Source organism: Neolamprologus brichardi, chromosome 15 (genome assembly GCF_056152115.1).
Source record: "Neolamprologus brichardi isolate AB-2024 chromosome 15, ASM5615211v1, whole genome shotgun sequence".
Lineage (NCBI taxonomy): Eukaryota > Metazoa > Chordata > Actinopteri > Cichliformes > Cichlidae > Neolamprologus > Neolamprologus brichardi.
The window spans coordinates 15,561,102-15,575,695 of record NC_142118.1 but is presented as its reverse complement, the minus strand read 5'-3'; the positions used below and the strand labels follow the sequence as shown (position 1 = coordinate 15,575,695).

Genomic DNA, 14,594 nt, shown 5'->3' with positions numbered 1-14,594 from the left:
TGCCCTCTCTCTCACTCTCTCTCTCTCGCTTTGTCACTTTTTTCTGTCTTTATTTTTTCAGCCCCTAAGTAAGGTTTGACCACATTTCACAGCTGAAGGTGACAGCATACACACTCATATTCATGCACATTGTTCTCCTCAGCCTGTGACTGTCATTGGATGTTTATGAAGGATGGAGGGGGAAAGAGAAAGTGAAAAAGTTGTAGTGTTATTACATTACCAGTTTACTTTTTTCTACTTTGAAGAGTAAAAGTTCAAAATATTGACTAATTAATTGTAAAAAAGAAAATAAAAATAAAAGGTTTACTGGTTTACTACAACTGGTATTAGTATTGTGGTCTTGACCATAATTTATTAAGTTACAACAACTAGTTTCTACACACACTTTCTTGCTTGAGTTAATTCCCTTTTTCCATATTAAATAGACTTCAAGTTTTACTTGAAATTCTAAATAATGTGTATTTCTTTCATTCTTTCATTCAGTGAGTTTTTTTCCACTCTTGCAAAAGTGATCTCGATCTTGGTAAATCCTGAAACGTCCAAGCATCCTCACAAAAATAACTGCTGAGATTTGAGCATGGTTACCTAAGGGTACACTGTAATTATTAAAGTTAAACAACAAATAGAAGAGAATTATTCTGAAATGTTTAAATTCAGTATAGCTGGAACCAGGCATGTTGGTTGTGCACACAACATCAACTTATGTCAAAGATGAACCACAGAGTTTAACCTGTAGTTCATTTGCGCTGAATCAGTTGAGGAGTTTGTAAACTTGTAGCTTTTTCCCATGATTTGGTTTCCTTTCACACAGAGATAACTCAAAGCGAACCAAAACGCGTGACTACAAACCTCATGTCCCTCAGAGTAACAAAATTAATTGCAGGAAGAAGGTGGTGTTCTGGATTGTTGCCTAACATGGACAATTGACATTCATTTCACGGCTAGTTGTGTACTCTCAACATGTGTTTATGGCCAGTCTGTGTACTCTGTATATCTGTGGTACTCTGCTGCCTCTCAGAACGCAAAGCGTATCTGGCTTAAAGTGTTTAGCTCAAATGTGCATCTCCCTTGGTACCTGGGTCAGATCTCACCATAAACAAATCATTCTGGAATTTGTTTGTTACTGGTCCTTCATTGGGTCTCTGTGTGACTGTTTAAGTCCACACTTGAATGCAGTTACCATGCACATATCTGCAAACGCACCATTGGGAAACTAAATCAGAGTTGATTGTAAACAGACTAAACAGCACAGGTGTAAAGCACCCTAAGCTTAGGGCTGAACAAGGTTGTGATTGAGGCAGGAAGCTGTTTTTCGTTGGTGCTAAACCCATCTTAGCACAGATGTCCGTGAGTCATAGCTGATCCAAAAGACTGTAAAGTAGCAAACAATTTACTCTTTATTTAGAAACTGGACATCAAAACTGGGTGAACCTGTTAAACTGTGCACACAACTATTGCAAGTATTACCGGTTGTATTTGAAACACATCTTTGGTCTTTAAATGTTCCCTTGTGGGTGCAACGGACAGTTTACATACCTTTGCAGATTATCTCTTGATGCTATGCATACGTTTGTCCAGAGATGAGGTTTGTTTTAAACGAGTATCGGTATTAAGATGCTTCTGTATTTGATTGTTGTTGTTGTCTATGAGGCCATCTTTCAAAATAACTCTCAGGCTGCGTTAAACAGAATTCCCCTTTAATACACACCTGTCTCTTGACATAAACATACTGATGACTGCACATCCCATGCTGTAAATATTAGTCTGTGTTGATTTACATCTATACACATGGCTTTGACAGTTGTGGCATACAGCTGTGGACCTGATAACATTCTCACATATCAGTTTTTAGCCTCAGCACAGCCATCTCGACACACAAACAGAAATGTGTAAAATGTGTTTTAGTCTCAGAACTAGGTGCTTTGGTAGTTGTCTGGCCTGTTAGCATGTTATTCCCAATTGTATGTCTTCCCTTTGTTTGGGTCTCTATGGTTTCCACTGCTGTGTAATGTGCTCTTTCTCTGTGCTGGCACTGAAAAGTAAATTTCCTCCAGGACAGTAAATGCTATCGTTAGGCATCTTTTGTTGTTCGACAGAACTGTGTCACAAGCACAGATAAAAGAGATTTTTTGACACATTATTTTTTTCTATATGAGAGGGTTTTTTTTCATATCTGATTTTTATTGGTTTCAGAAGTCCCAGAAACATTTTTCCAATTGTTATTTTAGGCGCCTTTTTTTCTCCTTTGAAGCTGGATATTTTAGAAGCTTTTTTTAAAGTGTTTATTTGTTTGTCTGTCTTTTTCTGTCTCTCCGTCTCTGCCGGTCTCTCCAGTATTAGTGCTGTTTCAGGTTGTTCTTTGTGTGTCGTGGGTAGAACTGCTTTTTGTCCGACAGGCTGAACAACAGAAGTGCTTCTGCTGCACAAACGTAGGATAGGATAAATCCGACCCGCCAGTCAGTCAGTCAGTAAATCAGTCAGCAAGCGTTTGAACCAGCTTGCTGGACAATTGGGGAAGTCAGCCAGGCAGTTCAGTGTGTCACCATCCACAGTGCTGACTTGCTAAGCTAGCTGCTTTAGATTAACCTGCTTATAGCTCTGGGTGTTTTTTTCTCAACTCACAGTTGAGTTTCCTTCTCTTCCTACTTGTCCACTTCTTTACCTCTTCCCTTCGTTGGCACTCTTTTTCCATGTACTTCACTTTTGTTTTTACTAAATTTCCTTCACCATCTGGATTTAGTTATCGTGCGTGCCTGTTTGAGTATGTGTATATGTGTGTGCATGTCTGTGGGGGTTGGTGTTTAATGTGTGTTTGTTCTGCTCTTATCTCATCCACACCAGACCTGCTTTCCAGTCCAAAACCTCAGCTGTGCCCTGATTGGCTTAAAAACAAACTGCATCCTGCCCGCCCCTGTGATTGGGCCATTCAAATCACCTACAGTGGCTAAAGCATTATTTGATTGTATTCTCCTGGTAATTCATCAGTTAGTTATCAGGTAACGTCATGAATGCTTTAGCGGCACACTGTAATGACGGTTTACTGGCTCTGGTGGCATGTGGATACATACAGGTGCAGAGTTGCTCGTGCTCTGCCCAAATGCAGCTGACCGACTGCCAGCAATCATTCTGACCCCATTCTGTCCGCTATTGATTCCTTTTCATTTCAGCCTCCTTTTGTATAACTCGATGGGAAATGTCCATCTAGGCTCAGTCTCATTGAGAAGTGTCATTGAGCTGTATAGTATAGTAAAACCTAGTAGTCCTTAGATCTTATGAATAACAGATCACTCGCATCATCTTTAGAAACTTGGTGTGGAGTGCTGCAATAAATTATTAATTGCCTTCCGAATTTCCCCCCACTTTGAGTCATAATTTGGTTAAAGTTTATGCAGGCTTAGTGTCTACAGTGAATCATCCAGTCAGCATGTTTGAGGTCAAGTGTGTGGTGAAGGGTGGAGAGAGGGAACCAGTTGAGACTTGTTGTGTGAGGATCTTACTCAAAAGAAAAACTTCCAGCTGTACTGTAAAGTCTAAACTGAGCTCAACACAGACTAAAAGTTTAATGATGACTTTCTTCTGACTCATTCAGACTGACACATGTGGGATCTGATTGTGCCGATGGTTTATGGGTTAGTTTCTTTGTGACATTATTGGCTACCAATGTCTAGAGTCATCCTAGCACTTAATTGCCAGTCATAAAGCTTCTCAGTCAGTTTTTCAGAACTTCCTATTGCTACAAAAGAGGAAAGAAAAGTTGACTGGTCATGTTTGACAAAAAGCTGAAGTGTGTCAGTGTTCCCAGAGCACTATATTTTTTATCAAATTGTTAAATGGGCACCTCGTGTACAAAACACTGCCAGAAAGAGACGGAAAGAAAGGGGTGGACAGGGAGACGGTAAATGGAGTAGTGGGTGTGGGGAGAGGTAAATGGGTGAACAAACACACAAAAAGGAGAGGATGGGTTAGCTTTCATGAGAACGAGTGAAATCTGACTCTCTTCTGGGCTTATGAGTGAACTCATTCACAGACAGGGAGGCGTGAAGAGGGAGGGAGGTAAAAAAGAGGTGAGGAGGATTTCCCAATTTTTTCCGGTGAACGACGAGCTCTCTGCTCCGTCTCTATCATCCCCCACCTTCGCTCCTGCCCTCTCCTTCTCCTGCCTTATCTGCCAGCCAGTCAATCAGCATGTGAAGTTACTTTAAATGTCAGCATTTGAATAGGAATAGAGATTAACGATGCTGAGATAGACACAGAGCCTAAGACTTAGAGCGAGCCAGGAGGGAGGTGAATATCATAAAGATAGTGTCTGTGGAAGACTTCAACCCCAGCTAACAGTGCGAACAGCTAGATGCAGACACACACACATACACTGTACTGCCTAGAAAAAGAAAAAAAGAAATTCTCAAAGAAGTGTGTTTTACTTAAGGTACAGGTATCATGTTGCCATCATGAGGGATTCAGACCTAAAGCTGCTTTCAAAAATCACCTACGAAAATTCTCGGGGGAATCTGACCAGAATGTTTTCAGGAGTTTTTCTCTTTATTGGAAATACGATATTGGTGCCTGATTAAAACATGCAGGAGCCAGTAAACAATTACTTACTAGCTTTGAATGCAGAAGACAGTTACCTGCACTGTTTTGACTTTGGCACAAATCTCTGTAGTGATTAAGGACTGCTTACTGTTGCGGTCTATACATGAAAGCAGATTTTTGTATTTTTTAGGTTTTCAGATGTTGGCCAGGCCCAAAAAACGCCCCAAAAACCCAACTATGTTGTCTTGGGAAGTTGTGATAAGTATTATTCATTATTTTATGGTGTCTCAAATGTAATAATGAACATGTTGATTGAAAAAAAAAAAGCAGTTTAATAATCTGTAATGAAAGTCTTCTAGTGCTCAAATGATTGCATGAATAATCAAGAAGACATTATTTGCTCCAGCTTCTTCCATGTGAGCGTGCTGCAGGTTTTTGTCTTGATTAATCACTCAATATTAAAGAGCTCAAAAACGACTGAAAAATATCTGACCAACAGTTCAAAACATAACCATGTTGTCACAGGTGAATGCCAACAAATATTTTCAGAAGGAAGTAGAAAATACATTTAAGATGAGACAAAATCTTAAAAACCAAAACAGTAATTTTGGCATAAAAACATCAATTAAGTTGACTTTTGAGTAAAATCTCTAGTCTTCAATTACTCCTCAAACAGCACACCGTCACATACACGTATACACATGTCGAGATTAGACTTGACATCCTTTAATTCATATCAAGTGTGTACCTGCTTGCCCCAGGGCAATAATAAAAGCGTTTCCAGACAGTGTTATTCAACATCACAGAAAAAGAGCAGCAGAGTATTTTCCTTTTGAGACTGAAGCTTTTTAATGATAAGGTTGCCATGTGGAACCAAATGATTTCCTTAATAAAGGGCAACTATATTAAAAAAAAAAAAAAAAAGAGTTACTCTGTTCCTTTTCCTATTATGCTGTGTAACAGTGATACTGCGATGGCAGGTCATTAGTACGTTGTTCATGCCTCATTGTGTGCTGATAGTTCTTTTTGTTTGCACTTGTCCAAGCAGAGGAGTGTTTTCAGGAACAAATTGAACTTCCTTTGTCTCACGCCACAGCAGTGAGAGGCTCATTCACCAGCAAAAGTCTCTGTAATAACAACTTTACACAAAAAGCACTCAAAATGCAGAAAGCGTTTTACAGAATACAACTCTAAATTAGCATTTGGCTCTAGAGGTTATATTTACTTTTGCCGAAAATATATTCCATCCACACATCATGCCGTGAAGGTTGTGCTTGCCTTTCACCAGCTGACCAAATCATCCGTTTGTGGGAAATAATGTGGCTTTTTGAAAACTGCTTGGGTTTTGAATTTGAGCTGAATGCTAGCGTTAACCCCAAGAAAGGAGGGGTTTGGGGAGGAGGAGAAGATAGTCAGGGTTGGAAGGACAGACCTGCTCCTCACAGAAGGAAAAATACACATTTCTGTTTTACTGTTACTGTCAAAGGAAACTCCTGAATCAGCTGAACACACACAGACATCCAACTACACGCGCGCACACACACACACATGCACACGCACTCACACACACGTCTCAGATTCAATTACAGCATTGTGAGATGAAGGAGAAATTCTTCAGCCTTCAGCACTTCCAATTAAACTACTGCTCTGAGTTTGTGCATGCATGAGTGTCGGGCTGTGTGTGACGGTGTGCACATGCCTGTGTGTTGCTACACAAGTCGTGCGCGTTTGCGTGAGCGATTGCGCGTGCCACTGTGTATGTTTAACAGTCGAGGTGTGTGTATATGGGTCTCGGCTTTGATGGCGTCGCGCTGCGCTGCAAGGGCCACTGAACCGTGACGAGCCAGTGTGTGTGTGTGTGTGTGTGTGTGTGGTGTGTGTGTGTGTGTCAGTCTCTCTGATGTCACCTTGTATCATTTCAGGCTAATTTCACCTATTCTCAGAGAGGGTGAGAGAGAACAAGAGGCAGCGAGAGAACAAAAAAAGTAGAGAAGACACAGAGAAAGTAAATGATAAGGTACAACTTTATTAGTGTCCTTGAGCTGGTAAGCATCAGGGCTGCACAGTGCACACAGATTAAAAGCAACAAACAGGAATATAATTTATCATAGTGGAATACCAAAAACATGTTATAAAGGGTTTTTTGTATAACACTACAACATAGATGGTATGCTGCCTCTTTTGCATTAATTCCTCCTTTTGCTTCAGCTTCTCTGGCACATTAGAGCTAAAAACTGAAAGCACTGTAGTGATTCATTGGTATGAAATGTGCCACAACGCCACATGTGATTATAGATTCGGGTGAGCTAATGTAATTATTAACTGGACTAAGCCAAAATTGTGATGATTTGGTGGGAAACGGGATTACTGGTGGTTGGAATTGGTTTTTAATGATGTAAATGTAATTATTGTCCTTGAAAATAATAATTTCCATTTGTCGAATAGACAGTTCTCTTCTCTTCTCTTCTCTTCTCTTCTCTTCTCTTCTCTTCTCTTCTCTTCTCTTCTCTTCTCTTCTCTTCTCTTCTCTTCTCTTCTCTTCTCTTCTCTTCTGAATAGGGCTGGTGTGATTTCCCCCAAATTAATTTCTCTGTTTCTTTTTGAGCTTGTCTCTTCAACTTCTCTTCATATCCTTATACCCTTTCCCTCTGTTTCACCCTCTTTCACTCATGTTGTATTATCTCCTCTCTGGTGATAATATCTATCCCTGCAGACAGGAACCGAGCTCTTCTGATAAATACTAGACAGACTTAGTAGTGAGAGGGAGAATCAAGACTTCTGTTGCATGTACATTGGAGAAAGAATGTATATTGTTTGTCTTAGTGAGAGCCAAGATACCACTTGAACTTCTAAGGCCTATACATTCCTGAGCAGATTTATGTTGCTTTATTTCAGCTTGTGATCAGAGGGCCACCTGATCTGTAGCGATGTTATGGCCCTCTGATCTGCTGAAATATAAAACAGGTAAGAAGATAGAAACAAAGTGCATACCTTGCATGCAGAACTCTGCACGTAAAACCAGCCTTATGTAGATCCTGATATGATACTATGTGATGTGACAGACCTTAAACTTTATATCTGTACATGAACAATGGCATTTATTGTACTGTTGTTTTGTCCTCATTTCATTTCTTTACAAAATTAACACTGCTAAGTTTTAGAAACTTCCTAATATAAAAGCAACATATGTGTAGTTCACTACTTTATATTAAATACATAAAATGAGTGCATTCAGTACTTGCTAAATGACGTGGTATTGTAATGGAACTGATAAAATGCTTTTAAGAGGTGTTACCAGTACATAAACACTAGAGATGGTTCATTTTCCCTCATTGGTACATGGCTGTTAGGAAATAGGAAGATGTTATAATATGTAAGCTGTATCTTTGTGCCAGTTTTAATTGCTCAACTTCTGATATTCTGATCGTATCTGTGGAGCTGGTGGATATACAGAGATTTTTGCATAGTAAGAGTCAGACATCCATCCATAGAGACAGCAGTCAAACAAAACCTGTCTGTAAGACTTTTGTAGAAATTGCAACATAGCCCAATGTTCAGTGGCATTGAAAGACCATTTCAGACCGCATAGTTAGTTTTTGTATCATGCAGCCTTTTATAACAACTGACAACAACGGATAACAACAACTTTCTAGTTGTTTATTGAATTGACACTATTAAATAAAACCAAGGCCACCCTGCACTGTTAAATTCTCACATTTTTCAGAGAAACTTTGTCAGCTGAGGATAAATTTGTTACAAGGACACTCGTATTGACTGATTTGATAATCATTTCTCTCTTGGTTTCTTTTGTCATAACAAGATTTCCTGAATTATCTTGAGAACATATTAAAAAAAACCATCTCAGACCTTCATTTGATTTAAACATGTCCGTGAGACTTTTATCTGAGCAGACTTTAGCTGTTAGATATGATTTAATACTGCCTAGTCTGCAGATCGGGTAGATCAAATTAAAGCAAAAGCTAATCAAACTGTCTATTGTTTTACGTTTTTGCCAATGCCAGCTAATAATCTCGATCTTAACTAGCAATTGAGAAATGGGCCTCTTCCTTTCAAGGGACCCCCCCCGGGGTCTGCCTGCACACGTGTTTTCAAACAGTTTTGGTCAAAGGACTTTTGTCTGATTCACCTTATAGAGGTGGAGGTCAATGCAAATCACCACAAAATGATTTTGAGTGACGGTGGCAGATGTTGTCTGATGCCATTCAACGGTCTTTTAGATAGTGGCTGTCCCGTTTCCCTCTGCCACTGTGTATCTCCGTGTGTAAGTGTGTGTGGTTTTGTTTCTCTCTCTGCCCTTGAGCCTTTATCAAGTCCTTCTAATTATTTTATTATGCAAATGAGTCACCATTATTTCATTAGCGAGGCAGCCAATCACAGAAGCTGATTAGAAAGTGATTAGCATGCAGTTGGGTTCTCTTGCTCTCTCTGTGTCCTTGTGAATGGAGGAGAGGGTGGCAATAATGACCCATCTGGACACAAACTCATGCATATACATGTACTTTGAAAATTGTCAAAATAGTTACACAGTTTTATCGAGCAAACACATACAGAGTGTAGTAGTAAGATAGAAGCACACACAGTATTTCTAATCATAACAATTATATTCATTGTAAGCTGGTTTACAGCTGCCAGGTCAACGTGATCAGATCATGTCAACACGTAAAACACTAATCACAGTTATTACAGGGCACCCTTTGTTCAACTTATATATATATATATATATTGACAACACTGCAGTGTGTGAAAAGCAAAGGGTTTTGAAAAGTACAAAATCAATCTCTTAATTTTTTGTCAGGCCCTTCCTGAAGATTATTTTTGCAGTCGTGGTAAAGGCTGGGAAAAGCTTTTAGAGAAGCTTGAAAAGAAAACTGAGAATTATGGAAGGTGGCATGTCTTAAGCTTGGGATTAATTTTTTTTTTCATTCTTAATCAGAGGCAAAGACTGGAAAAAATAATTACCTGTGGGAAAAAATTAATATTTCAATATTTAATATGAAGTATTTCATATAATTCATTATAGCTGAGGATCCAAAATGTCAGAAATTGAGGTCATAGCTTCTTTAAATTTGGCACGTGTGGTGTTCCAGAGAAGACTCACCAATCCTCGATTTCACGATCCAAGATGGCAACAGTGCCTTTCAGTTGTTTTATGATACAGTTCGAAGAGCTGCCATAGACTCAAATAGAAGAGGAAACAATATAATGTAAAAAAAAGGAGGAAAATATTTGGGGACCGAGCAGTAATGATGAGAACGTGAAAGCTGGTCATTTTTTGTGACAAAGCCAGCGATCCATATTTTTCTGCTCCCCTCATCTTCTGTCTTTGAGCTTGTTTTGGTTTTCCAGTCAGCAGCTCAGCTGTTTTGTTTTCACTCTGAGTGAACTCATTGCTTTGTTTTTGGTCACGAGACTCAGCTGTTTCCTCTGAAGATGCTGTAAACACCCAACATTCACAAACTGCTCAGCAACAAAAGGCAGACAAGCAGAAGTAGCGGCTAGCTGAAAATACTTTCAGCAGCTAAGAAGCCAGAGATTTCCCAGAGGGAAATGCTAACCAAAGTCAGAACTAAAAAGGAGAGTGAATATCAAATTTACATTCATCAGGGGGCCAGAAGTCGACTCGGAATAAATGATGATGTTGCTAACTATCTACTGAAGGGTAAACAGGCATCTGTTCACTAACAAGTTACCACATCAATTTAAAAGTTGATGCTATGCTGCCCTTATTACCCGAGAAATCAATTACTACATGTTTAATTTCCGCATTTACCACTAGCAGAGCACACCAAACACAAAATAGAAGTCAGAAATTCTTGACATTTGACATTAAGTTAAAGTATAAAAAAACAGATTGGCTCAAGTCCATACAACATTTGAGCAAAACATGGCTCATCACTTTGCTGCTGAGTTTTTCAGCTGAGGCAAAAGAGTAGTTCAAAGTCTGCTCATCTCATTATTGGCAACAAGGATTTGCTGTCAGATGCATGTGTCTGCTGATGTGTGTGTTGGTTTAGGTTGGCAGGACATTTAGGAAAGGGAGAAGTGTTAACTGAGAACGTGGGCGGGTTAGCGTGAGGTTTGTGTATGTGCAGACACTTTCGCACATATTTAGTTTTTGCAGGCCCCTTTTCAGCGCGTACACACAAAAACAGACATTTTGTTTAGTATGTTACCGTCTCGTGTGCGTGTGACTGAGTGAATATCTTTCAGAGGTGTGCAAACAAGGACAGAGAAGTGCTCTCCAACTGAAAATGTTGATTTAATATGGCCTGTAAAGCTTAATTTAAAACTAGGACATTTTTTCTTCACTGCTAAGCCAAGGTAAAATACCTCTTGTACCACGGCTTGTATCAGAGCCGAGTGGAATGCTGGGCATTTATGTGTACACGATTAAAAACTCATGAAACACGTTTAAAACACAGCTTGTTTAAATCAAATGCGTCTGTACTCAAAGGTAGAAATTCCACAGAAGAACCTAAATAACGCTGCTATTGTACGTTCTCTGTAGTGTTAGTGAATAAAAGAAGGGCTAAACAAACGCTGTAGCAGGTAAACCAAGGCTAAGTGCATCTGCAGTGTCACAGCCCAGCAGTGTATGATATATAGAAAACTGACAAAACAAGCTATTACACAGATTTCATTTATTCATTGTAGTTTCCAGTCAAAAGAATTACTGAGATACATAGTATAGAGTAGTATAGTTACACAGTTTTGATTAAACAGGAAGTTATTTTCCAGACCACATTGTATGGAGGCAGTCAGGGACAGCAAACACGCTTACACTTCACTTTACAGATCAACATTTTCTTCTTCTCCAGTCCATTTGTGTGACTTGTTATGTGTGATGTATGGCACTGGGTGTTTAGTTCTTTATTTGTTCAGTGTTCGGTTTGAATGCATGCAGGTTTGTAGATGTGGGATACTTCCATGCACGTAAAAACACATTTTTAACACATGCAGAGAAAGTTACCTGACAGCAAGATGCAAACTGACTCGCACACTGTGGAAGACAGGAGTTTTACACAAACAAACACACAAATGCTGTGCACGACAACAAAGAGTTTCTATATCTAATTTAATGTATAGTAGTAGTAGTTTTTTTTATTGTGCTGTGCTTTGTATGCACATGTCCCTGCATGTTTTTGCACAGTGACCGGAGGTGACTTGCCGTGACAAAGACTTAATTGAACTGAATGGGAGTGAACTGAACTGTACGAAGAGAGGTTGGTTTAAAGAATGATGCCGAGAGGAATGTGATCCAGTGCCTCGCCAAGGCTGTGAGTCACAGCCAGCCGTGCAGCCAGCAGTTGAAGACAGTCGCTTAGTTTGATGTTAACTTGTTTCTCCTCCGGCGGCGGCTGTCACCTCTTGGTATGCCTCTGTAGCGGGAGCTCAGATCAGTGGGGTATCTGAGGGCCTGTCGTTCTGCTCTCCATCACAGCCACCACAGTTTGCTCTAGGACACAGGTAGCAAAGCTGTACTGCTAACTGAAGGCTAGGAGATTTATGTAGCTGGCAGTCCTGGTTGCTGATAGTGCTTCATGGTGGCTTGCTCACTCATTCCTTCTTCCTTTGTGTATTTATTCTGCAGTATAGTGATTTGAATATAAATATGCTATTATACTTCATGAAATTGAGGTTTTAAAATAAGGTTGAAATCTTGCCAAAACAAAGTCATTGTCAAGTGATAATCAAGGCAAACAGTGGCTGCTTTTTATAAATGATATTTAAGATCTTTTTAAATGCTACAGTATTTGTTTCCGAGCACCTACTAACATTTTAATTACAAACAGTTTCGTTTCATCATAAGTTAACGTGAATATAGATGTCTAACTGTAATGAATATATTGTGATTTCATTTTACATAGTAGACTTTATCCATCTCAACAGTGGGAAATAAAAAAAGGGCACAAAGGACACGTCTCTGTGACCACTAACTACCAGAGACTTGAATCAGATGGCATTTTGGCTTTTCTTAGCCACGTCTCTTCTGGCCATTTTATTAACACAAGCTGCGCATAACTGCTAGGCCAATGAATCAGATAGCAAGTAGTAGCCTGAATGCTGTTCCTATCAGCAATATAGCCAGAACAAACTGCATATCATTTTAAGTTGATTGGTTCAGTTAGCTGTCAGGGACAAGTGATGTCTATCTGTGTTAGAGCAACTTCCTGTTTAGGCGGAGCCAGAGGCGGTCAGCTCACACATGGTTGTCCCAAGGCTGTGGTGATGGGCTCAGATGATCAGCTGAAGGCTCTGCTGGCTGAGTCAGAGGTGATCCTAAGTGGCCCTGAGTGATAAGTGTCGGAGCTCAGACTTTTGTGGTTTTTTAATGAGCGGAGACAACCGCACACACATAAAAAAGCACAAAAGAAAGGTTTGAAACATGACTCAAAGTCAGTTTAAAAAAATGTGTTCGCTTACTCAGTCAAGGCAACAAGCTTCATCTTGGTCTTTTTGTAAATTTAACTACATTTTGTTGTTTCTCTTTTCTGCAGGAAGTTGTACATTTGATGAGGGCTTCTCTCAGTGTGACTACCAACAAGATCCTTACGATGACTTTGACTGGACGCACATCAACACCCAGGAATTGCCATATGTCTCACCACACCTGCCACAAGGTGAAGCTCAAATTCCTTTCCCCTCATGTTTGTCATCTCCTACTTCATCACCTCAAAGTGTGGAAAGCAGCTTATTGTTCAATGCAGTTTGAAGTGCTTGAGCTCTTTTTTGAGTTTCACCATTTTTTAGATGTAATTTCTGCTTATTACTGTAGCACATTTATTATGCAGGATTATTACTGCTCCGCTATATCCCAACTATATCAGTCAACTTCTGATAATTACATCGTGTATATGCTGAACTATGAACAGCGGTTTGCAACTTTTGGTTGGGTTTTTTTTTGTTGCTTTCCCCTAAAAAATGTTTTACTGAGTTGTTAGCAGCTACATTTTTTTGTCTAATTTTCCCAGGTGGTTTCATTTAAAGCCTAATTCTGATGCAGAATTACCCAATATTTCAAAAAAGCAAAAATAATTTTGCAGAGCAGCTTTTTCCCCTCTCAATTAATCATTCCATGAGCCTGCAGATGTAGTTTGCTCCCTTTTGGAGGGGGTCAGCCCCTAGGCTGGGAATCACTGGACTAAATGACCAAAGCGTATGCAGTATAAAACTAGCTCTACCTCGGGCAGCTGCCGCAGCAAAATGCTTCTTACATATTGATGCATCGGTGTTCTGCAGATCACATACTTTCATTTTGATGCTTTAAGTTTATTTTGCTGATAATACTAGTTTTGTACTCTGGCTGAATTAGGAGCTGATTGACTGACTTTTACTTTAATGGAATATGTATATATCACTGTACAAGTTCTTGGTGCTTTTTCCTCTCCTCTTCTCTCCTCTCCTCTCCTCTCCTCTCTAATCAGTTGTTTTTTTCTTCATGATGATGATGAAGGGGAAATTAAATCTTTCTGCCTCAGGGCTGAGGGTCTAATTAACAGAATATGAGGTCATTAATCAACGGCAGGGAACAGGGAAGGTTGCCTGCTTTACAATGTTAAAACCAAAATGTTATAACAGTAACCAGCTATGCAATGTTGAAATGGTAACTAGCTTTACAAAAAACCACAGAGTAAGAATGTCAAGTGGAAGTATGAACCTAACCACATTAAGGAAACTGTGTTGCAGTGTAGCACCATAAACATAGCTTGCTTCTCAGCATCGTTTCTCCTTTCCTTTCCTTTTTGCTCTCACGTTACCTTGATTCCTTTCACCCTCTTCTCTTACCACTTCTTTCCTCTGACCTCTTCTCTTCCTCTGTTGTGGAAGATTATGATTTTGTTTCCATGACAATGCAGTGCTGTTATTTATCTCTCAGACTTATCTTCATGACAACCCAGGCTCGCTGACATTTAGAGAAAGGTTCATTTAAAAGCCGACTTTTTTTTACAATTTTCACACACAAAGACCCACTTTGTGTGTCGTGCATGTGTGGTCTTGCATATAATTAAGCACTGACACAAGAGTGTGGTGCCCAGTGG

At 39.6% G+C, this 14,594-nt stretch overlaps 1 protein-coding gene across 21 annotated transcripts in view; it reads left to right on the top strand.

Moving 5' to 3' along the window:
* ptprk (protein tyrosine phosphatase receptor type K) overlaps positions 1 to 14,594 on the top strand; it is a 104,448-nt gene that overhangs the window by 28,906 nt on the left and 60,948 nt on the right. For all 21 annotated transcript variants that reach the window (XM_035908469.2, XM_006792659.3, XM_006792658.3 and 18 more), the window contains one exon: positions 13,053 to 13,175. In XM_035908469.2, the coding sequence (XP_035764362.1) occupies positions 13,053 to 13,175 (123 nt within the window). The remainder of the gene's footprint in view (positions 1 to 13,052; positions 13,176 to 14,594) is intronic.